Genomic DNA, 25,622 nt, shown 5'->3' on the forward strand with positions numbered 1-25,622 from the left:
TAGTCTTTATTTTCATGAAAATAAATATTCAGTTAATTATCACTTTGATTTCACTTAAAATTAAAGTCACTATCATAAACACTTCATTCAATTTTCAATTTGAGTGTTTTTATTTCATACTTCTAATTTTTTACGCTCTTTGCAAATTAATCGTCTTTACATTAATTTCACTACACTTAACTTTACAATATTTCCAATTTAGTTCTTGCTAACATATAAGTAAATAATCACTTTATCCTCACTTTAGGATACATTTCACTTCCATATATTACTTGTTTAAACATTTCATTACAAAATTTTACAATTTAGTCCGTATCATTATAAAATTTCATAATCACTATAAATCCACTTCAATATCACTTTAAATTTAAACTCGCTACCATATAACACGTCAATTAAACACTTATTCATAATATCTTATTCTACACATTAATTTTTGTACACTTTACAATTTAACCACTTATTCCATATTTTCATTACACAACATTAATTCACCTAGAAAATTAAATTAAATGAATATCTTCACTATACTTTAATCAATTTCAAATTAAATAATAACACATATATTTTTAAGTTAATCACACAACAACTAATATAACAATTTCACATATTTTATACTTGGATTTTAATAGGTAAAGCAAAATTCTCGAAGTACTTGCCTCTCTTTTGTTAGAATTTCACTATTTTGCCTTTAATTTTCTTCCTTCCTCACTTTTGTCACCACTTTCACGTTGTTTCCAACACTTGCATTATTTATCCGCTTTTTCTGTTTCATGAACACATTAAATACATAATCAATTTTTTTACTACAAATCACTCTCTCAGATCTCTACTTCAACTAAACATAAAATTTATAAGAAAATACTTAAAAATTCTTACATTGCCTCTTTAATCTCTTCGCTTTCTTCTCGATTTCTCCACTTTCAATTCCAATTTCTTGTTTCCAAGATGATAATCAAACTCTCTAGAATCTCTACTTCACTTTTCCTTTTGGTGGTTATGGAAATTATCAATATTTTTAGTGAAAAGTTGAAATTGACGGAAAATGATTAATTTATAAATAAATGAAAGTTTCTTTCTTTTATACTAAATTTTATAATTAAAATATTAATAAAATATCGAAATAAGATATTTTTAAAATAATTAAATAATATAAAATATCACCAATATCAGGATTACAATCTAATGGTCCATATTTTATACTTCAAGGCTAAGCAAATCCAATGGCCATAATTCATCCACATATTCAATGACATTTTGATAATTTTTCCCAAAATTATCTTTTTGGCTAAATGATCATTTTGCACTTGATCGAATTTTATATTTCCAATTATTGCCTTTTCACTTTTGGGTATTTTCACGTTAGTCTTTTAACTTTTTGAATCTACAATTTAATCCTTTAACTTTTGAATATTCACATTTTGACCCATCACTTTTCACTTTTTTCATAATTTAGTCAGTCCCTCATATTACCTTTTTCAACTTTCTCGGTATCCAATACCTTCCTTTACGAACACCAATGTACCTTATTTCATTTACTCGATAAATTAATTATACACCTTTCGAGTATAATACTTTACAAATTCAACATGATAATTTTAGGGATGTTACAATATTCTTGTTTAATATTAATATTTATTTACATTTAACTCAGTAGATTACATTTTTGTTTGTTACTTTCAAATATATGTTTCTGGTGCACTTAGGAATTAAAGCTTTGATCATTACAATGATTAAACTAATAACTAGTATTGTAAATTTAATTTATAATAAAGTTTAGATTAAAAATTATATATAATTTAGATTTAAACTCGAAATTAAAAAACAATATCGAATTTTAATTTTATCATTGTACAGCCCAATTTTGCCCCAATCCCACTACCCAAAAGTTGACCCGGGCCCATACCAGCAAAACCCTCTACCCAATACAACCCAAAAACCCCACCTAAACCTACCCAACTCAATTAAACCAAATACAGCCCAACAAATTTAACCCAGCAGCCCAAAGGTGAGGCCCAATGCCCAGGCCCAATTTCACAACAAAATCTGCCTAGACTGAAACCTTAGGCGCCGCACCTATTGACCTTTTGGCGCCCTGCCACTGCCGCCAACGTCACGCCGCCACCGCCAACGTCACGTCGGCCACCCCCACTTGCACCTGCTCCACCTGCAAGAGAAAGAAGAAAACGCAAGTAGCAAACAGAAACAAGAAAAATAGGAAATAAATCATGTATGAGAGGGCTATAAAAAGCCAAAACAGAAATGTAATGGGGTTCTCTCCTTTTTTACACACACATTTGAAATCTAAAAGAACAAAGGTGATTTCAACTTTTATTTCTCTGTTTCTCTTTTATTTTTCAGTTTCTTTAGTATTTATTTCGACTTTATTTCTTAAAAAAAAATCAAAAGAGGGTCGGAAGGAGGAACCTTTCACTTGCGGCGCCACCGTCGATGACCCCTTCTGCGACGGAGCCATAGAAATCCTCCGGGGTTTCGTTTAGGCCAAGCCAGAGGAGAGACGGGCAAAAGGGGGCAGCCCCTCTTTTCTTTTTATTCTCCGGCAAGGCGAAGCCGCGACGAGGCTACGGCGAAGCCTTCGTGCGAGCTCACCGACGCCGTGGCCGGGTTCAAAAGGGGAGGGGAAGCGTTTTTGAAACAGAGAAAAAAAGAGAATGATTTTGAGTTTTTTTTTTACTTTAACTAGAAAAAATGAATTTTTGTAAAAATTTTGGGTTTAAATAACCCCCCTAAAACGGCGCTGTTTAGGCTTAGGGTTCAGAGACCGAAAACGGCGTCGTTTTGGTCTCTGACCCGCGCGGTGACCCGGTCCAAGGGGAGAATCCGCCTGTTTTCTTTAAATGGGATATTTCGCGCGCAGCCCCTCCGACTTTGAAGCGCGTTGCAATTCGGCCCTCTTCGCTATTTTCTGTTATTTTTAATTTAGTCCCAAAATTTTACTTTTGTTTCATTTTAGTCCCCATCAAAGCGCAGCGTTTTGGAGCTTTGGGGTATTTATCATTTTGGTCCCTCTCTGTTTGACGCGAGTTGCAATTTAATCCTTTTCGTTTTTTTGTTTCGAATTGGCCCTGTAACTTTATTTTTATTGCAATTTAATCTATTTTTAGTTTCCTTTATTATTTAGTTATTATTATTATTATTATTATTATTAGTATTAATGTTATTGTTACTACCATTATATTTCCATTTATATTTACTATGTAATTTTAAATATATGTGCCATATTATATTATCATTATTATATAAGTGTTTATATATATATATATATTACATATAATTTATTTAATATATATAAATACCTTATATATATATATGCATATTTATATACGTATATCTATGTACTTTTTTTCCATGAATATATGTATATATACTTATATTTTATATATCTTGTATTTTATAATCTATATACATATACATGTAAATACTTATATTTTTATATCTTATAATTTATATATATATATTCTTTCATATTTACATAATTTTATGTATATACATACATATATTTTCCTTATATGTACATATATATTTTCATATTTTATAATTTTCATACATTTTCCTTTATTTTTATGTTCATTTGTGTACTTATTTATGTGTTCTTTTTATGCTTTAGTTTATTTATTTATTTATGTTTATTATTCCATTATGCATATAAATATCATATTTCAAAAAAAATGAAAAATTTTCAAATAAGGCAATGTTTTGCATTTGGGAAATTCGAGAAAACATGCCCTAAGGTGCTGGGTGTCGATTTTTCTCATTAAACCAAATTGCCAAAATAACCTCTTGAATTTTAATTCATGCCATTCGAGTTTTTTTTAAGGATCGTATTTTAAATTTCTTTAAATTTTTCAGTTTTTCGACATTAAGACATCAAGTAATCAACTAGGTACCAATTTTTGGGCGTATCGAGGGTGCTAATCCTTCCTCGTGCGTAACCGACTCCCGAACCCGTTTTCTGAATTTCGTGGACCAAACTTGTTGTTTTAATAAAATCAAATCGTTTATTAAAAACAATCACTTTTCAAGGTGATCCGATTATACCTCATTAAAAATGATCGGTGGCAACTTCCGTTTTCATTTTCATTTTCTAAAACCCAAGTCGATCCCATTTTTCATCAAAAAAATGGTGTCAACAATCATTAAACTAAGGTCTCATTGATATTAAATTTGTACCCAAAGTTAACCAATAAAAATAACTTATAAAATGTTTTGAAAAAATTTAAGCAAAATTCAACAATTAAATAATTCACGTAACCAAGGACTGACTATTTCTTGGAAACTTCGAATTATATCCATGAACTTATGAATGCAGGTGATAGGTACACTAACAGGAGAAAGTCAGAAATTTTTTTAGGTGTCGAAATTAAATTGTAATTTTATAATAATAAAATAAAATTTCATCATTTTAATAGTTTATATCTTTATAATTTTAAATGATTAATTTAAAGTTTTATCATTTTAAGGGATTAAATGTAATTTTATTTTAAAATTAAAAATTTTAAAAATTTTAAAAGATTTAAATAAATTTTGCACTTGATATTTTACGGGATTCGAGACCCTTCCAGCCCCTATCTAGTGCTGTATACTAATATATATATATATATATATATATATATATATATAAAGCTTTGAAAAGATACTTTAGCTTTATATTTTGATTATAATAATCAGGCATTAGCATATATTCCTTAAAAAGAAAAATCAAATTACACATTTTCTAAGTTCTTATAAATATTTGATTCTCCCTCCAACCTAATCTCATGGACAAAAATTAAAAAGCACCAAATTGATTAATCAAACAATCCTGAGAGCAAATTTTAGCTTTTCAACCTTGAAAACCCCATAATCTCTAAAACATACTTATACCAATGTCACTAATTTAATTAAAAAATATTTATTTGTTGAGAGAGGGCCCATCGTCAACGAAAATATTATTTTTGTGTCGGAGTTTTGTCTCTTGCATTTGAGAAGTGTTTAATGGGTTCACGCACTGACCAAGCCTAGTAGAGATTCTTTAATTCAGACTCTTTATAATTTATAAAATTTTAATTTAGAAATGATAAAATTATATTTTGGCCCCCCTAAAATGATAGAAATTATAAAGATATAGATTATTAAAATGATAAAATTGTATTTTACTATCGTAAAAATATACAATTTAATTCCAGTTGGTTATAAAATTGAAGTGTTCCTTAAGCTCCGTGAATTCATTAAACTCACACCAAGACGTGGGAAGCAAGACTCCAATACAGGGACAATATTTTCATTGAAGGTCTCAATCGGACCTCCCTCAATATAATGAACTTAGAATTTAAACTTTAAAATGTAAAAAATAAAAAGACAATTTTTTGAAATAAAAGTTGGAGATTAAATTTTAAATTTTCAAAAATTACAAAAAAAATTAAAATAATTAAATAACAGTAAAAAACAGCAGAATGATGGAATAACTAAATCCAAATCCCAACTTTTCTATGTTATTATAGAAAATATTTGATTCTCCCTCCATCTTCCAATCTATTTAGTTCCCTTCCCATTACAAATCAGTTTTCCATTCCAAACCCTAACAAATGGCACCTTTGGACCCTCACTCCTTCACTGACTCTCACCACCCTTTAACCACCGACATCTCCCTTTCCCTTTACTTAGACTTCCCTTCCGCCACCATCCACGGCGTCGCTTTCTTTATCCTCAAATCCCCTCATGTCGGTCAACTTTCTTTTGATACCCGTTCCCTTTCCATTCACCAAGTCCTTTCTCCCATTACCCTTTCCCCTCTCCCTTTCTCTCTTTCCTCTTCACCTGACCCTATCAAAGGAACCCAGCTTTCCATCTCGCTACCAGGCGGCGACGTTTTGAGCTCCTTCTTCATCGTTTTCTCTACTTCCCCTTCTTCTTCTGCTCTCCAATGGCTATCCCCGCCGCAAACGTTTAACAAAAAACACCCTTTTGTTTATACCCAATGCCAGTGTATCCACGCGCGTTCCATTTTCCCATGTCAAGACACTCCCGCGGCGAGAATCCGTTACTCTGCTTTGCTCAATGTCCCTCGGGAGTTATCCGCCGTTATGTCCGCCCGCCATGTCGATAGGAGGTCACCGGTTTCCGGTGAAGGACATTCGCATTTGTTGCCTGGCGGGTTTAATTCGCTGTGGTGTTCCGAAACGAGGGTAGTCGAGGAATTTCAGATGAACCAACCTATTCCGCCGTATTTGTTCGCGTTTGCAGTTGGGGAGCTGGGTTTTAGGGAAGTTGGACCGAGGACTAGGGTTTATTCGGAGGCAGTGAATAGTGTATTGGATGCTGCGGCTAAAGAGTTCGCCGGGACGGAGGAAATGATCAGGCAAGGGGAGAAATTATTTGGGGATTATGATTGGGAAAGGTTCGATTTGCTTGTTTTGCCACCGAGTTTCCCATATGGTGGAATGGAGAATCCAAGGATGGTGTTTTTGACCCCAACTGTGATTAAAGGGGATGCCAGTGGAGCTCAGGTGGTCGCGCATGAGCTTGCTCATAGTTGGACCGGCAACTTGATTACTAACATGAACAATGAGCATTTTTGGTTGAATGAGGTAATTTTCTTGTTGATCAAAATTTGATCTTTGCAAATTGGGCTAATTTGATTTCACCTTGTTTTTCTTTTCTTTGTGGTTATAGGGTTTTACAACATATGCAGAAAGGAGAATTGTTGAGGCTGTTCAAGGTGAAGACAGGGCTATATTGAACACTGGAATTGGTTGGAAGGGTTTAAATGAGGAAATGGAGAGATTTAAAGACAATTTAGAATTCACCAAGCTTAAAAACAATCAAGAAGGAGTCGATCCTGACGCTGTTTATTCCGAAGTTCCGTACGAGAAAGGGTTTCAGTTCCTATGGCGCATCGAACGTCAGGTATGTTGAATGCTTTTTCCTTTAAAGTTTTAATAAATCATGTTAGTACATCATTATGTATTTGTTTCTTTGTGGAATGTTTAGATTGGTAGACCAGCCTTTGATGAATTTATCAAGAAATATATTGCTACCTTCAAGTTCAAGTCAATTGACACCCACACGTTTCTTAAATTCCTTAAAGCTAATGTCCCTGGAATAGAGAAAGAGATAGATCTAGTGTTGTGGACTGAGGGGACCGGTATTCCACCCGATGCATATGAACCGGTATCCAATCTATACACCAAAATTGTGTCATTGGCGAATGAATTTAAACTCGGGAGGATGCCGAGGGAGGATGAAGTTGCGGATTGGCGAGGGCAGGAATGGGAGCTTTACTTAGAGAACCTACCTAAAGTTATTGAGGCTTCTCAGGTAGTAATGGTTTTCTCTTAAAGCGTCATTTTCGTATGTTTCTATAAGATGTGATGATCGTATAATGCTTTCTTGAAAGTTTTTAAGATTACTCGAGTTACCTTGTACTACATTCCACTTTCTTTGGCTGCTGGGAGGGTTCAATATCCTTTTTGCAGAGGATTAATTTGCCTATGTTGCTGAATATAAAGCTTTACTGTTTACTCTGATTCAAGACCATTTTTAAGGTTTTAGTGTTTTTGGATGTAATCAGCTTACTTTCCCTGGTAAACTCTAGGTTGTTCTTGAAGATGAGACTTTTCTGCACACCTTTAGATTTGCCTAAATACTGTATGTGGTGCTGTATATCATTAGATTATGCTTGGCAGGCTATTAAACTGTCTTTGTGCTGCTAAATGTCTTTTGGGAGTAAAAGTACTATGGAGGTCCCTGTAGTAGAAATTTGATTGCATTTTGCTCCCTCTACTCAAAAAATGGGCCAATTAGTCTTTTCATGTTAAATTAAAGAGCAAACCTATCCTTTCTGTTAAAAATTTTATCCATTTGTATTGTTAAAATTTGACAAGGTTGATGGAATAACTAGACAGTGAAATGTGGCGTGTCATGAGTAACTCATATTGATTTACAGGAATCAATTTTTAAAAATTTGACAAGGTTGATGGAATAACTAGACAGTGAAATGTGGCGTGTCATGAGTAACTCATATTGATTTACAGGAATCAATTTTTAACAGAAAGACCAATTTGCTTTATGATTAAAAGTACAGTGATTAATTTGCCCATTTTTTGAGTGGAGGGTTAAAATGAAATCTGACTCTTGGTATAGCTGTATAGGGGGCGTTCATGGTACTGTTACCTCTTTTGGGTTGTCAAACTGAGATATATTTGACATTTCTACTGTATCTTGGAAGATAGTATCTTTTCTTTTTCTTGTTTGGTAGTGTGTGTGTAGGTTTCACTAGAGCTCATGTGTATGTCTCCTCCTTTGATACATTTTCCAGAGTTGAAAACTTCAAATCATCGCATTTCATAATTGTCTCTGGTTTACAATACTGTTGTTTGTGTCATGCAGGTCTTAGCCTTGGATGAACGCTACAGGCTATCAGAATCAAAGGATTACGAGGTAAAAGTGGCTTTTCTTCAACTAGCAATTATGTCCCAGTGCAGGAATTTCTACGGCGAGGTGGAGAAAACTTTGAAAGAAGTTGGGAGAATGAAGTACCTTCGGCCACTTTATAGGGCTCTCGTACAAGGTAAAGGGAAAGAGGAAGATAAGATTTTGGCCAAACGAGTGTTTTCGGAGGCTCGTGAGTGTTATCACCCCATAGCTCGAGGAGTTGTGGAGTCCATCTTTGCCAAGCACCTCTAAAATGGAACATTAACACTTAATGTAATAAATGGTATATAGGAGTCTAAACCAAAAACAATGCCTAGAATAGAGATTCACTTGTGATTTTGTTGATAGATGCTTCTTGCTTGTGTGATATGCCTTATTGCTTTTGGGCAATGCATGCTGAATTCTTACGCTTGAACTTCACTCTTATGTTATCTTTAACACCTGTGGAATATTGTTTCTGTTGGGATTCTATTCCCCACTACTAATGAAGGAATCTTGGATTGGTTGGACCCAGAATAGGTCGGGATATTGGTCTGGACTCCGGAATAAGGGGTTAGATCGGTTGACTGTGTACTCGAATGACCGGTGGTTAACTCATTTTTTTCTCTAATTTTTTATGTTTTTTTTTAAATTTATTCAATTGAACTGGATAAAAATCAATCAAATTGGTAGAATTAGAAATAGCTGATTCGATCACATTTTGATTTTGAAAACTTTAAAAGAAGGTAGTTAACTAATTGATATCTAAATTAAAAAATTTTAAAATAAATATATTAATAAAAAAGTAAATATTTTTTATATTAAAATGAACTCGGATAAAATGGTTTTAAAATACATATGAATCTAGGAGCTTATTTGTCCAAATTTATTCTAGATGATTTTTTTAGTAATTTCATATATTTTAAACTTTATAAAATATTAATATTTAGGTTATTAGCATTTCAAAATATATAAAAGCTTACAATATTTTGAAAAATATATAAAAATTGTAATATATAATATATAAATTAATAAAAATTAAAATTTACAAAAATATATATATATATATATATAAAAGAATTAAAAAATTACAAATTTATAAAAAACAATTAAAGTTTTGTCTAAATTATCAATATAGATAGTTCAAATACAAATAATAATTAAATACTTTTTTTAAGAAGTTGAGAATCAAGTATTAAAGCAAACAAAAACTTACGAAAGCCTTGAAAAAAGAAGCTAGTTTTGGAAACAGAAACTCTGGAATCAGCTCATCCATCTGAGCTTCTCTTCCTGCAATGATTCTCTCTCTTTCTGAGTCTTTTTAATGTTTATCCTTTTTGGGACTGACAAATCTGCTTACAGAATAAGATTCTAAGGTCACATTTTAAATATATTAAAATAATCAAGAAAAATAAAATATCAAGACAATTTTTCCTAAATGAAGAACTAACTGCTCTTTGGAAATCTAAAGGTTTATAACAATCCTTCTCATAAATGTATCCGGGTTGAGGGATATAAGCTGCCTGCCCCATCTTTCTAGACTAATTATTTCGTCTTGTGCTTTTGTTAGAGTATCAATTCGTATAAATGATGAAAAAAAAAATGGAAAAAGATCGAACACAAATTTTAGTGAAAAGTTCTTTCGAAAAAGATAAAAGTCACATATAAATTAGATTTTGACTTTTCACTAAATGAGTAAATGAGATTTTGCTTCTATGAGAACCTTATAGAATAGCAAATCCACAACACCTTTTAAGCCTACTAGAAGTATCCGCCAAAGATGCTCACTTTGGTCCTGTTTTCAGGGCAAAGTTAGAATTAAATTATATATTTTAATGATAGTAAAAATTACAATTTTATCATTTTAATAGTTCATATATTTATAATTGTAGAGGATTAAATTAAATTTTTAACATTTGGGGGGTCCAAGTGTAATTTTACGATTATTAACTTAAAATTTTATAAATTATAAAAGATGTAAATAAAAAAATTCATTCTAGAAGAGATTGGGCCCGTGCCAACCCTCTTAGATCGGCCCCTAGGGCTTATTTGTTCTTTGCATGGAGATTAGGGATAAAGTATTAATTATGCTGTGGAGATGGGTTTAGTACTCAAGTAAAAATTTACAATGTTTTTAAAAATTGGATTGGTAATCGAATAGGTTAGGCTATCAATTTGTCAATCCAATTTGTTTGATCAGTCTATTCAGTTCAATTAAAAAAATTATAAAAATAAAAGAAATCGGTTCAACCGAATTTTTTCCTTAAATTAACCTATCCAATGTCTTTCTTCGAACCGATACTCTTACGATTTCTAGTAGAATCGATCTGATTCAGCCATAAAAATTTAAGCTATCCATGTGTCAAAATTCTAGGACTCCACATAAATATATTCATCTTTTATGAGAGGCTTCGGTTTTAAATATTATATATAATATATAAGATTTAATTATGTGGAATTAATGAAATAATTTTAATTTTTAAATATAAATATTATTTTATCTATTCAATTAAACCTACCAAATTAGATAATACTCTATTTTTTGGTTTTAAATTATTGTTCATTTTATAGTAAAAATAATATCTATGATATTATGGTTCGCAAAATAGAATTAAATTATAAAAAAATATTAACTGAAAAATATCACAAACATATAATAAAATTCATATAAATTATAAACATATAAAATAATATATATTCATATAAATATATATGTGTCAAAAATGAACTAAAACAGGCATAACATGTGGCTGCTGGGATTCGAGCCCAGGTCTCTACGGCCACAACGTAGAATTCTAACCACTAAACTACAGCCACCTCATCCGTCGAGGATCTGTTCATTCTATTACTAAACTATGAAATACCGTAACTCATCTCTTCGCTGTCCGATAAAAGAGACGTTTGTATATAATGGTTTGAAGGATCGATTAATGCAATAAATCATAAACAATTTTGGAGAAAGAAAAAAAACTGAAGAAAGATTGAAGGCGACGCACTTTCGAAAGGGTTTCTTTGGTATACTAGTTTTACAAAGTAGTTATCCAGTACACCAACTTCAATAATAAGAAAGTAGACCTGACTTGAATCAAGAAACTAAAAAAAATGTGAAGTCGATCGAGAACTGTTTTAGATAGACAAAAATCATATATTGATCTTAGAAGAAAGGTTATTGAATACAATGTTGGCGATGAGGTGTTTTTGACATGAAAATGAAGAATAGAGAAAGAAAATAGTAAAATATTGAATATAAGTGAAATGCTCTTAATTTGAAGAAGAAATCAATAGAAATCACGTTTACGTAACTTGAATTTGAATAATTTGGACCAAAGATTGAGAGAAAATCAAGGAAGAACTATGATAAGTTTTACGTGAAATAAAGTATGGAGTAATCGCTCCCTCTTTTAAAATTGAACTAATAATCCCATGGTGAGTTGGGCGTAGAGGTGGTCATGGGTCGATCTAAAAAAAATGTTAAAATTTGAGTCCAATCCACATTAATATTTTTTATATTAATATTTTTATATAAAAATAAATTTAAAAAATATAATACAACAAATACACTAACAGGCTCACCCCATAAACTCGAGCCAACCAACATAACTTTTATATCTTAATTTTTATAATTTTTATAGTTTTTACTTTATCATATATATTCTTTTCCAAACGTAATTTTTAGTTTTAATGAGATTGTGAAGGTAATTTCTTTGACTAACATGACATGAAAACTATAAGGTTTAATTCAATAGTTGGGCCCTCAAATTATGTCATTTGTTTGAATTAAGTACTTAAATTATTTTTTGGTCGAGTCAAATATTTAAATTTTATTTTCACAACCAATTTTGGCCCTTACTGCTACATTTGATAATCAAAATCCTTTCAACCAATTAAAATGTGACACATCATTAAAATCTAATTTAGCGAGGGCCAACTGTTTAATTAAGCTAAACTATAATAACATGGGTTCAAATCTCATGATTCTCATTATCAAGATGTACTTTTCTAGATTTATTAAAATATAAAAAGACTTAAATACCCTCAAAACAATATTTGTTCATTTATAAAAAGGACGTAATTTTAGTAATTTCACAACTGAGTTAGAACCCGGTTAAGGGTGACACAAACTCAATCAAACGCTTTATATATACCCGCTTTATGTAAGTGAAAAAAAAAGTAATATTCAAATTATATTTATAAAAAAACTAACCAGTAATTGAAGGCTCGGGTACATTCCTTAGACCTTACATTTTAGTTATTTTATTTAAACATTCCATATAAAAAACATAAAAGGCGAAAAACTGAAAACACCGTTAAATTAATATTCAATCCTTGATTACAAAAATGCTTTTAAGTAATCTCGTAAACCGAATAGGTGTCAAGTTATGATAACACATTATATATAAGTGTCTCAGATATATATAGATAGATAGATGATAAAGGAAGGATCCATTTACACCAGTAGTTTTACACTCTTTAGTATATTTTTGTATGATTAATATTTTAACGATCTAATTGTCATATTTTTATTCTATTTATATAGATCATGCATGTCAAATTTGGTGTAAATTAGAATTTGCTAACTAATTATTTTATGTAAAAAACTTTTCAATCATTCAATAAAAATTAATATATACAAGATTTTAGATCGATATAATAGAGATATTTGATTGGTTCAAAAATTTGCATGCATGTCAAGTACAATTATATTGATAAATTCAATAGTGGGAATCTACTTACGCTAGTATAAAACTAATATAATTTTATGACATAATGGCTTATTTAGCCCTTCAACTTTATAAAAAATGTAATTCTAGTTATTCATTTAATTTTTCGTTTCTTTTAGCTCTTAAACTTGCGTTGTTTGTCAAATTACCCTAACATAGATGGAAAAGTTAACATCTGTTAACTTTTACTGATGTGGCATCCACATGACAATTCACGTCACGCTATTTTTAAATTTTTAAATATTAAAAAAATTAATTAATTGCTACACGTAGATGCCACATCATCAAAATGAACAAATATCAACTTTTTCATCCATTTTGAGTTTAATGGAAAGCTAAAATGGTTTTTTTTATAAAATTGAATGATTAAATAAATTATTATCCCTAATTTTATATAATTGAGTTTAATTAATTAAATCTAATCGTTGCACACTAGAACCAAAATGAACAAAAGATAATAGCTATTTGTGGCTGCTGGGATTCGAGCCCGGGTCTCTACGGCCACAACGTAGAATTCTAACCACTAAACTATAGCCACATTTTTGGTTGGTAAACTGTTCATTTTACTAGAAATCATAAAATATAATTATGGGTAATAACTTATAGGTATAAAATATACCATTAGGTCTTTGTACTCTTCAGGATATTGGAATTTAGTCCCTGTACTTTTATTTCTAGAAATTTAGTTATTTACCTTTCAGATTTCAAAATTCAAGTCAAACTATTAACTCTGTTAAAATTACCTTGTTGAATTCATTTTATTGGAACGCCATTTTTAGTTACATTACTACGAAGTGAGTATTAGTCTTTATTTCAAAATGTCACCACCAACAAATTTAATAAAAAAAAACAGTGTTAAGAGCTAGACTTAAATTAAATCTATAAAGTAAAGGACATAAAATAAATTCCAAATTTAATAAATTTAAACTACGTAAAAGCTTCAAATTCGAGTTTTTTTAACACTTCTATAAAATTTACTAAATTTTACTCTCGTAAATTTTCAACACCAGCACTATGGTTGGGCAATATGAAATATTAAGTTGGTGGTAATGCTATTTACTAAGTTTATATTTATATAATATTAAAATAAAATTAATTAAAAAATGGGTTACAATTACTAAATAAAGTGAGGATTCTCTTTTATTACTGGCTGATGTGTTGGATTAAAATCCTTAATTATGGTCACACATGTATAATGTGTAATGTTATTATAAAGTGAGATATAGAATTAAGTGACCAATTATGTTATAAGTGTTATAGGTATTAAAGTATTATGGAAATAATGTGTAGATATCATAAGTTGTATTTATAATTTGATGAGAAGCCAAATTATAAATATCAAAAACTGATTTAATAATAAGTTATTTAAAGAGGTAGTGGTCCCAAGAAATAGGGTTATCTCATATTTCTTTTTCATCCCCATCAGAGAGATGTACGAGGAGAAGCACTATTTACTTGGAAGTTCAAAACTTTTTGGGTAATCTCCAACAATAGATTTAGGTACGTTTTCACATATAGTATTGTTCTTAATGATCTGACATGACAGATCTTAATTTTTTAATTTTTATATTAGATCTTGTTTTTACGGTTATAACATAATCAATCACTTATAAGCAATCTTGAAAAAGAAGAAAAATTGAAGGCAAAGATACCTTCAAAAGGTTTCTTCAAGATGATAGTTTATTGTTATGGTACAAAGTAGAACTTTACTGTGTTGGATTGAGCTAAGTGAGAATAAACTAGTAGGACTAGACTTATTCAAGAAACTAAAGTAGAGGTGAAGCTGATCAAGCAATGATTGAAAACCGCTTCAGATAAACAAAACTCATATGATGCGTTTAAAAAAAGGATATCGAATATAATGTTGGTGATAAAAGTATTTTTAAAAGTGTTATTGTGGAAGAAGGCTTAAATTTGACAGAAACAACAAGCTAAGCCGAGGCTTATTAGTTCGTATGATATTCTCGAATGTATTGACCTAGTAGCCTACAAATTAGCTCTATCATTAGAGTTAAAAAAGATTCACAATGTTTTTCATGTTTTAATATTAAGAATATATATATTCAATACTTTTTTATGTAATAACTCCTGATATAGTTGAAATTTAATTAGATTTGATATACGAGAAGGAATTGATAAAGATCCTAGCTCACAGAAAATCAAGGAACTGAGAAACAAGATTTCATTGGGTAAAAGTTTTATGGAGAAATTATAATGTCGAGAAAATCACTTGGGAGAGTATATAAGTAATGTGACCATAATATCTTTAATTATTTGATTTAGGTAAATTTTGCAGTTTGACGACCTCTTTTCTCTGGTGCTGGCAGCACCTTCTCTTGTTCTGCATCATCCTTAGCAGACAGACTATCAGAACCCAACTTCTTTTTGCATAAATCATCTCCTTCAACTCCCTTTCGTGCTTCATTATTCCCATCCTCTGCAACTTCAATGTGCGAGACCTCCTTTATTCCCTCCGAGGGCATCTCATTGGTAAGCAATTGAGAATAATCTGCTTGGCGTTCCAAGAAATCATTCCACCTATCTGATCTTTCCTCCTCTTCTTCCTAAAGTGACGAGTATATACGAGATTAAATCAAAGTTCTGACTTCTGACTATAGAGTTTGTAATCATTTAGTATCCACACAATGAGGAAGAGAGAGGTTTGAAAATTCAATGTTCACCAAGATGTAAGAGTTGGCATTTAATTATCCTTTCCTTTCCTCAGAAGCCAAAAGAAGGCGATGAGCTTAAAACAGAAAGGAGTAACAGAGTCATGGAAAATACCCTGTAGATATTAGCAGATTCTCGGTATCTTTGTACATGCTGAGGCCTCACAGCAAATCCATACGCATCCCTATAAAATGAAAAAGAAGAAGAAGATAGATTTAATAACCCCAAAATTCAACAAACCTTCAAGTTAACAGCAGATTATTCCAAGAAAAGTAGCTCGAAGAAAGATTGCAAATTTCCACAACTTTCTAACCTAAACTTATCAAATTCAATACAGTACAGCAAAATAAAATCTAGAGCAAGAAATTAGCTAAAGCATCAAACTAAAAAGCAAAATAGAATGTAAATTAATCAAAAGCACAACTCCAAGTTACCTGTAATCAACTTCCACACATTGCCTAGTTACAGTACAAAACAACGTATCCTAGTCAAACCTTAAAATAGTCTACTTCTTATTATCACCATTTTCCGCTCAATTTGGACAAATATCACACGGGGTTCCATGAAACTTTTTTTTCTCAATGAAAGATCACAAACTTCAAACAACGTTCTCATAAAAATAAATAAAAAAATTAAATCGCTAGCAACCAGATAGCACAATCCTCGATTACTAAACCAAACCGTGATGAAATTCAATAAGATCTTGATCACAAAAAAAAAAAAAAAATCATCAAACTAAAAATGAAAATTTCAATGAAAATGGAGCTTGAATATACCTGAAATCGGCATCCGAAGATTGCCGAGTTACGGTAGAAAACAACCTATGCTCATATTTTCCACTCAATTTGGACAAATGTCACACCAGGTTCCATGAAACTTCTTTTTTCTCTATGAAAGATCACAAACTTCAAACAACGTTCTCATAAAAACAAACAAACAAACAAAATTAAATCGCTAGCAACCAGATAGCACAATCCTCGATTACTAAACCAACCCGTGATGAAATTCAATAAGATCTTGATAAAAAAAAATCATCAAAATAAAAATGAAAATTTCAATGAAAATGGAGCTCGAATATACCTGAAATCGGCATCCGAAGATTGCCGAGTTACGGTAGAAAACAACACATGCTCATATTTGCCACTCAAATTTGTTTTCAAAAGAATTAAATCACATCTCACATTATCAAAATCCAAATCAATAAACGCGTATAAAAATTCGGAGTAGAAAAAAAAGAACAGTCTAAATATTTTTCACTGAAAAAAGGGGAAAAGGATCTGATCATAACTGTCATGGATCAGAGAGAGAGGAATAAAAGGACACGTGGCGAGAAAAGCGTACCGCTTGTGTTCGAAGGTTAAATGGGGGTTCACGGTTTTGGTGGTGGTGGTTGCGGTGGTATTGGTGGTGGAGGATGTCATTCATTCTGGTTACAGTATTTGATGAGGTGGATGGATTTGATTGGTCTGTGACTGTGAGATTTTGGAGGGTGACGGTTACGGATAGAGAGGATCGTTCGGAGAATTTGGTGGTTTGGTTGGTTGAATTACAGTAATGGAAAAGAAAGGAAAGAAGGGAAGAGAAAATGAAGGGAGAGAAAGGGTGGACAGGGAGTTTCGGTTTTGGTTGTTTGGAAGGAAAAGGGGAGGGAAAATGGATGGAAGGGCGGGCAGGCCCATGCAAAAAAAAAGGCGAGATTAGCGCCACCTTTTTGTGTAAAACTACAATAAGGGCCCTGTATTTTAAGTTAGATTGTATTTTACTTCCTCTATTTAAAAAATAAGTAAATTGCTCTTTATACATTAGATTAAAGAGTGAATTAGTTTTTTTATTAAATATTTCGTCCATATTTACTGTTAAAAACTGACATGACTGACTAAATAATTAAATAATTATACGTGACGTGCCACATGTAACTCATGTTGATATACATGGATCAATTTTTAACAGTAAAAATGGAATAATTTGTTAAAAACCAATTTGCTCATTGATCTAATGTACAAGGAATAATTTGTTCGATTTTTAACAGTAAAAAAGGGATATCAAATATAATGTTGGTGAGAAAAGTGTTATTGTGGAAGAAGGCTTAAATTTGGTAGAAACAACAAGCTAAGCCGAGGCTTATTAGTTCGTATGATATCCTTGAATCTATTGGCCTAGTAGCCTACAAATTAGCTCTATCATTAGAGTTAGAAAAGATTCACAATATATTTCATGTTTTAATATTGAGAATCACTCCTGATATAATTGAAATTTAATTAGATTTGACATACGAGGAGGAACTGATAAAGATCCTAGCTCAGGAAATCAAGGAATTGAGAAACAAAAATATTCATTGGGTAAAAATTTTATAGAAAAATTATAATGTCGAGAAAATCACTTGAAAGAGTATATAAGTAATGTGACGATAATATCTTTAATTATTTAATTTAGGTAAATTTTGGAGATGAAATTTATTAAGAGGAGGAGACCTGTAACATCTCCAAAACTCAAGAATTTGATAACGACATTTTTCTAAAGCATGAATAGTAACTCTGGAATATTTACGTTTAAACTAAATATCTTGAAATGGAGTAGTTAATGGTAAAAAATAGTTGAGGGACTGAAATGACAATTAATTACCCTTCAATTTAATAAGGTAGAAGGATGTAAATGGAAATTATACCATGGGTAAATTTTTCAAACATCATGTCATCATTTTTCTAGATAAGCTATCACATTATCACTTAACCATCCTTTAGGGGTTTCACTGAAAAATATATTTCAAGAATTTACTAACTTTTGATTAAAACTTTAATTAATTTCAATTTTCATTTAAAAATTTGATTCTACATCTAATTAACGGTAAGTTTGGATGGGCGATTGGGTGCGGTGCGATACGTTTAGCTTATTTTTTGTCTTACGCTACAGTATCTAATCTCACCGCCACCGCTATTTTTACACTAAGTACAAATAAACGTACCGCCCATTCAAACTCAGCATAAATCGAAAATTGATAATTTCAATGGTTTATCCATACTAAAAGCATGAGAGATATTAAATATGTAAATATTATTAAAAATATTTATAAAGCAACGCCTACGTAGGTATATAAAATGTGCAAAGGCAGAGGAGCAAGTCCTTGTTCGTCTAAGCACAAAAAAAGCAATGTGGCGTTCCTTTCGCCAACTCCCTTCTTTCTCCGTCCGTACAACCCGTAGCCAAACGCTGCCTTACTCTTCCATCCTCTCTCTCTCTTCACCTCTCCCTAAACCCCAACCCTCCTCTTTCGTCTTCGCTCCGGCTAAAACCATACGATCCGCCGCCACGTCATATCCCTCCTCCATCATCTTATGGACATTCAACAGAGACTGCTGCAACGCTACCCGAAGTATCGCCGTCAGGTGCATTTCCTCGTTCCCTACTCCGCAACCGGAAATGGTGGTCGACTGGAACGACGCTGTTTCCTGCTCGGAAGTCGGAGATGGTGTTGAAGACAAAAACGGCGATGATGGAACGTTGGAAGAAGGCACTAAACGCTCTATTCCAGTTCGTGCTTATTTTTTCTCCACCAGGTTTTTGTTAATTCGTTTTTTTTTTCAATTAATTGTTAGTATTTTAATGGAAAATGATTAGAATCATTTTGTTCTCGAAAGCTCCTTTTTTTTATGCTGGTGGAACTTCTGAATTCTGATCTTAAACCCTAAGTTTATTTACTTATTATACACTTTAATTTGTTTTTTCTTTTTATGGGTGTAGTGTGGATTTAAAAGGATTGGTGGAGCAGAACAAGCAGAATTTTATACCGCCGACATCACGAATGACTAATTATGTAGTTCTTAAGTTTGGAGATCTTTCTAGTTCCTCTGTAAGTTAATTTAACATTTATTGCTAAGATCGGTTACTCTAATCAATTACAATTTTGTATGATGATATATATATTTTGAAATGCTTTCTAATCACTGATAGTGCTTGTTTCTTGTGTGAAATATTTTTTTGAAGCTAATATTTATTCATTTATTTTATTTCACATAACTGTGACAATCAGGGTAAAAAAGAAGCTATTTTATAGAGGAAAAGATAGTGAGTTTGAATTGGTGGTAACTGGCCTATGAACCAACAATGAGCCCTTGAAATGAGATTATGCTTCTTGAGTTTCAACAATTCAACTTAAAGTTTTGGTTTTTTGAGGGTTTCTCGAAAACAATGTAGGGAGGAACTTGGTTCTGCTATGTATTGTTGCGACTGCCTTTTTATTTAAAAGGGTTTAACTGTTTATGTATCAGGTGTTTAGGACGGATTAGGATTCTGTTGTTTTCACTATGGAGGAAGTTGATGAAAAGCTTTCTCTGTTTTTTTCTTCTAGGGATGACGTATTTGAGATATTGCAACTAAAACTGAAAACTTTTGGTTACGAGTATCATTCCTCTTACTTAAGAAATATTGGAAAAAGTTGAAGAATAAGGAACTTCCTTGTCTCACCGAATGTGCAAAACTTAATAATGCTTGCTATAATCCAGATTTAATTTTAAGATTTGTCATAGTGTTGTTTATACACGTGCAGCTTGTTTGCTCTCTATCTCCTTTTGGATTCAAGTGGCATTTATCTCTAAGCCTTTTGAGTTTCTTTTAGAGCTTAAATTACAAAAGGACAACAAGAGGAACGTGTACAAATATATGGTTTTCATCCTATAAACAGCCATATGTGAAAATGTTTCTCGACAGATTTTAAATTTTTTTATGAAATTTCTGTATAGATGTGAGATTTGCCATCATCGAATGTAGCATTCCCATACTCTTGGCTATGTTTCTAGAAAGCAATGGCTCTAACATTTAAATGATGCATCTTAGTATTCTCTGGTCTCTTTTCATATACATGTGTGTATATGTTTGTTTCTGGATTGTTCATGTATGAGTAATCAAGTTAAGTGTGTTCTTGAATTGATAAGTTCCTTATTTCAGGGTCCTGGTGTTTTCACAAGTGGAAGCGATTGCTGTTTCATGGTGGTATTCCAGTATGGTTCCATTGTATTGTTTAATATTCGTGAATGTGATGTGGATCAGTATCTTAAAATTGTTGAAAAACATGCATCAGGATTGCTTCCTGAAATGAGAAAGGATGGTGAGTTTGTAAATTCTTATTTATCACTATTTTACAATTACGCGTATTTTGTAGTAGCTGGGAATAGACAACCATTAAAAATTTGTAATACTTGAACTTGAGAACTGACACGATTATACCAGTACATATACATAGGATAATTAATGTGGTCATCATGCAAATAAGTTCCTTGGTTGGCCATGCCCTTTTTTTTTCTTTAGCATAGTAATACAAATTCCTTTCGCCATCTATCTCCATACCCTCTTCCTGTGAAGGATTGATTTGAAGTCGTCGAAAATCAATGGCTTAATTATCTTTTGTCTATTGCCCTTATGTATTTTCCTTAACTATATTTTATTTTTAATGTTCTATTAACCTGATTTCTTGCCAGTTCCTTTCTCTCTTGCTTATGCATGCCCCACACTTACATTCTCTAGGTATGTTGTGGTTTCTCATATGTATGTTACCATATGCACATAATTACATATACAAGGGCGTGTGAAGTGGGTTTTGGTGGGAATGTCATTTTCCGTGTATTTCTTCTTGGTAAAGATTTTCTTTCACTTGATGCTATATTTTATCATTCTGTTTTTGATGAGACATTTTTTTCTGAACATATTTGGGTTAATCATAATAATTTTTCTGCATTATGACCTTGTTATTAGAGCTAGATCTGTTGCAATAAAGGAGTTTTTGTTTTTTTTGTGTTTCAAACTTGCAGAGTATGAGGTAATAGAGATGCCTACTCTAAACACATGGATGCAAGCTGGGTTGGATTACATTACGTTGCAGTTCTTGAATATTGATGGAATCCGTACCATTGGGAGTGTTCTTGGTCAAAGTATTGCTCTTGACTACTATGTGCGCCAGGTGTGTAGTATTCAATTGTCAACCTCTATTTTCGAAGTATTTAGCTTGATAATGACAATCAATACTTCTTCCTTAGGTTGATGGGATGGTTGCAGAGTTTACCGACATAAATCGTGGGATGGAAAAAACAGGAACATTTACCATGGACAGCAAAAAACTTTTTCAGATAGTTGGAAAGGCAAACTCTAATCTTGCTGATGTAATTCTTAAGCTCGGACTTTTTGAGAGGTAACTTTTTACAAGCCATTATTCAGAAGGTAATCGACACCCAATATGTATTATGACCATAGAACTTTGTATAGGGCTACTATTTCCAAATTAATTTGTAATAATCAATGATATTCTGGGTTCATCTAATAGTGGGACAAAAGTACCAATAGGAATGCGTCTGTTGGAGTGTTACAATTTAGCTCGTGTTTTTCTTGGTTCTAACAGATCGGATATCGCTTGGAAAGATGCCAAATATGCCATAATATGGGAATTTCTACGAGATGAATTTGAATTAACTCAAAGATTTGCAAGTCTTGATTTTAAGTTGAAGTTTGTTGAGGTATGATATTTCTCTCTTACTCTCTTACACTTATATAATGTATATTCATATACATAGATATGTATGCATGAAAACGAAGTCATAAATGATATTCTTTTATGGTAAAACCGTAATATTGTAGATTACATAGCTTCCAAGTTCTCTAACATGTGACATCCTTTTCTCTTTGCCTTTGTAGCACAACATTCGGTTTCTTCAAGAAATTCTTCAAAACAGGAAATCAGATTTTCTTGAGTGGCTCATCATCGTGTTGATAAGCGCCGAAATTGTTATATCCCTTTATGACCTCATTAAGCGGTCGCTATGACACCCTTGGACAGGGGTTAGTAATTTTTCACATCGATATTTGTAGACATTGCAATTCATAAAGAGGCATTAGTGAGAAAGCGGTTTCCGAGCAAAGGTGATTGTTGATGTACATTTACTTTCTCTAGTTAGCTTTTGCTTGCAACGTTTAGATTAATTACATGACCATCTAGTTTGTTGTAAATGATAAGGGTTCATACATATTTGACTTTCATATATATATTTTGACTTTCATTTTCCTTTTTTCAGAAAACAAAATCTAAGTTAAATTTTGATTTTGGAATTAAGAAGAACATTGATGGATTTAAGAAACTGTTCATCATTTCATATTATTTTCCTTTTAATGCTGAAGTGAAACATTGGCATTCAATTGCCCCATTAACTGAATCTGGTTTTAACCTCTAATTTAGCTTTATATTAAAAACCATGTTAAAATATGCCATAGGTCACCTACACTCTTCCCAAATTTAAAATTTAGTCTAGTCCATCTATTTTTGGATAATTTAGGTCTAACTATTAATATTATGAAGATTATTTCATTACAATGCTACATTAATAAATTTAATAAAAATTAATAGTAGTGTTTTTTCTTTTGTGTATCAATTATTAAATTTTAAACGTCACATTAGCCATCGTAGTGATTCTCAGTCATCATAAAACACACCAACAGACAAATCACACCACACAATTAATTATAAAATATTTAATAAATATTTAATATCATGCTTTCATTGTGTTGCTCTGATCAACAATCAACAATATGATTATTTAACATATAATTACCTCGAAAACTTTAGTTAAACATACATACATGCATTAGTGTGTTTTTAAAAAGGCTATATGTGTAAGTACTTCTCTCACAACCTCATAACATTATTAATTAATTAGTTAGCAGACATTTAACAATTTACATGATTTGGCCAAATTCTGTGTTACATCTCATGCATACCAAGCACGTGTTTGTATCCAAATCACCCATAAAACATTTAAGGCTTACCTTGATGACTAACAACTCTTCCACCTCTACTTACGAATTAGTCCAATCATAATCTATCATTCAATCATCTATCTAAAGCACTAGTAAAACTTCCAAATTAAACCAATTAAATAGTCTATGTCCAATTACAACCTAAATCTAATTTTATATCTTATAATTTAGCCCCACATTATTTTCCTTATTGGGTTTGGGAACACAACGACATAGTTAGGTGTATCATCGTTATGGATCACTTGGATAGTTCATTTCATACCTCCTCGCACGCTACATCACTACAATATTATAAAAGAGAGCTTAGTGAGAGTTGTTTGACATACTACACTTAAACTCCAGTACATAGGCTAAGGTAACATATGCGAAGTCTTGCTTAATTAATATAATATGCGAAACTTGATTTCTCTTTGTTTTTTTTTTTAATGTGTTGGTATTTTCTTCTACTACTAAAAACACTTTTATCACAATAAGAAAACAATTGGTCTAACAAGATCCTGTTGTGGAAATTCCCAACTGGATTAGTGAAAGTTGTTTGACATACTACACTTAAACTCCCAGTACATAGGCTAAGGTAACATATGCGAAGTCTTGCTTAATTAATATAATATGCGAAACTTGATTTCTCTTTGTGAAAATCAGTTTTTTTTTTTAATGTGTTGGTATTTTCTTCTACTACTAAAAACACTTTTATCACAATAAGAAAACAATTGGTCTAACAAATAAATGTAGTAAAGGCGAATCCTTTAATTTACAAAAGTTGACATACAATTATAAATAAGGTGCAACTTCACTACAATATTTTGGTTCAAATTAATGCATCTTCTTTAAAAATTATATTTTAGTTTTAAAACAACAATAATGTATAACAAAACTGATCTTTGAATGGTGAGCATCCAAAGAATAGGACCAACTTTCATTGAAGATGATGGGATTCCACCTTTGAAGGCGATGACTTATGGTTCTTACGCACATACTTACGAGCCCAAACATGCTTTCCATTGATTGAGAACTTAGCTTTCTGCTTCCCATTCAGTATCATTTCAATGTCTGAACCATACTTCACTACCAACTTTGCATATAATGGCTGCTCCCCTTCAACCACTTCTTGCATTTCAATTCCTTCAAAAATTTTCCCAAATTTCCTATTACACCAACATCACATTATCACAACCAAAACTATATAAATTCTATTTCATATATAATTAAGGTTAAAAAAAAAACACATGTATAAACACCTGGTGAAGAAGTCTCTCACTTCAGCCTCAGAAACAGAGTACCCTTTAGAGAATGTTAAGAAAACAGTTCTATCATCTGCTTCAACTTGCTTATTTTCTTTCTTCTTACCATTATTCTCTTCCAAGCTTTTAATGTTAATATTATGTATACCTTTCCAGAGATCCTCCATTTCGTTGTTCCTTTGAGCTCCAATGAGAAAACCCAAATTTGGTTTCAAATTTTGCTGATTTCCCATCTTCTTCTCACTATAAACAGGCATAATCAATGGATCATGAATCAATTTCATTATATCATCGAAGGCTCTTAAACAAATGTCGCGAACAAGTTGAGTGATCCTACGAACAATCTCGACACGATTTTCGTGAAAGAAACGGAGAGAAATTTCGTTCCCGGTTAACTTTCGAATCAATGGGATTGTACATTTATCGTCATGGAAATGACTGAAAGGGAACTCGTCGGTGTTTAAACAAATCAAGCATTGGACAGCTTCATCGGCTAATGCATTGATGAGTGGATCAGACCAGGGATGGATATTGTAAACAAGGTGCAGACCAGGGGTACAACTGTAGTTTTCGAGCCAAAGGAATAAAGCCATGACGTGCATTGACTCGAAGGGTTGGCGTTGAAGGTTCCAAACAAGCCTGGAGAAGATGGCTCGGTCTATGGTGTGGAACAGCTTGAGTTCTTCCAGGGAAATTGTGTGGTTCATTGAAGATGAAGATGAATCCATTGTTGGGTTTTTTCTGGAGGGAATGGGGAAATTGGGTTGTTAACGAGAATTGATTT

The 25,622-nt window shown here is 31.9% G+C and overlaps 3 protein-coding genes, 2 long non-coding RNA genes and 1 other non-coding gene across 7 annotated transcripts; 2 read left to right on the top strand and 4 right to left on the bottom strand.

Annotated features, from left to right (window-relative positions):
- Positions 1 to 1,775: 1,775 nt before the first annotated feature.
- On the bottom strand, positions 1,776 to 2,776 carry LOC105781816 (uncharacterized). Its single transcript, XR_001129618.2, has 2 exons — positions 2,428 to 2,776; positions 1,776 to 2,167 (listed from the first exon to the last, which is right to left on the bottom strand). It is a non-coding gene; the product is annotated as an uncharacterized LOC105781816 (long non-coding RNA).
- Positions 2,777 to 5,514: 2,738 nt separating this feature from the next.
- On the top strand, positions 5,515 to 8,949 carry LOC105783133 (leucine aminopeptidase). The gene is made up of 4 exons (XM_012608371.2): positions 5,515 to 6,587; positions 6,673 to 6,906; positions 6,991 to 7,317; positions 8,389 to 8,949. The coding sequence occupies exons 1-4, from the start codon at positions 5,586 to 5,588 to the stop codon at positions 8,683 to 8,685; spliced, it is 1,860 nt and encodes a 619-aa protein (XP_012463825.1). The 5' UTR covers positions 5,515 to 5,585; the 3' UTR covers positions 8,686 to 8,949.
- Positions 8,950 to 11,157: 2,208 nt separating this feature from the next.
- TRNAH-GUG (transfer RNA histidin (anticodon GUG)) lies at positions 11,158 to 11,229 on the bottom strand. The gene has a single exon. It is a non-coding gene; the product is annotated as a tRNA-His (tRNA).
- A 4,072-nt stretch (positions 11,230 to 15,301) lies between these two features.
- On the bottom strand, positions 15,302 to 17,448 carry LOC105781170 (uncharacterized). 2 transcript variants are annotated; one of them, XR_008192940.1, is made up of 4 exons: positions 17,145 to 17,448; positions 16,580 to 16,691; positions 15,918 to 15,987; positions 15,302 to 15,697 (listed from the first exon to the last, which is right to left on the bottom strand). It is a non-coding gene; the product is annotated as an uncharacterized LOC105781170 (long non-coding RNA). The 2 variants fall into 2 exon arrangements; XR_008192939.1 differs by having other exon boundaries at positions 16,884 to 17,448.
- Positions 17,449 to 18,896: 1,448 nt separating this feature from the next.
- Positions 18,897 to 22,848, top strand: LOC105783904 (protein RETARDED ROOT GROWTH-LIKE). The gene is made up of 7 exons (XM_012609617.2): positions 18,897 to 19,357; positions 19,542 to 19,650; positions 20,745 to 20,904; positions 21,605 to 21,753; positions 21,830 to 21,981; positions 22,189 to 22,303; positions 22,482 to 22,848. The coding sequence occupies exons 1-7, from the start codon at positions 18,951 to 18,953 to the stop codon at positions 22,608 to 22,610; spliced, it is 1,221 nt and encodes a 406-aa protein (XP_012465071.1). The 5' UTR covers positions 18,897 to 18,950; the 3' UTR covers positions 22,611 to 22,848.
- A 1,665-nt stretch (positions 22,849 to 24,513) lies between these two features.
- LOC105781998 (uncharacterized) lies at positions 24,514 to 25,566 on the bottom strand. The gene is made up of 2 exons (XM_012606505.2): positions 24,836 to 25,566; positions 24,514 to 24,742 (listed from the first exon to the last, which is right to left on the bottom strand). Exons 1-2 carry the CDS (start codon positions 25,564 to 25,566, stop codon positions 24,514 to 24,516), a joined length of 960 nt encoding a protein of 319 aa, XP_012461959.1.
- Positions 25,567 to 25,622: the final 56 nt, after the last annotated feature.

Source organism: Gossypium raimondii, chromosome 13 (genome assembly GCF_025698545.1).
Source record: "Gossypium raimondii isolate GPD5lz chromosome 13, ASM2569854v1, whole genome shotgun sequence".
Classification (NCBI taxonomy): domain Eukaryota; kingdom Viridiplantae; phylum Streptophyta; class Magnoliopsida; order Malvales; family Malvaceae; genus Gossypium; species Gossypium raimondii.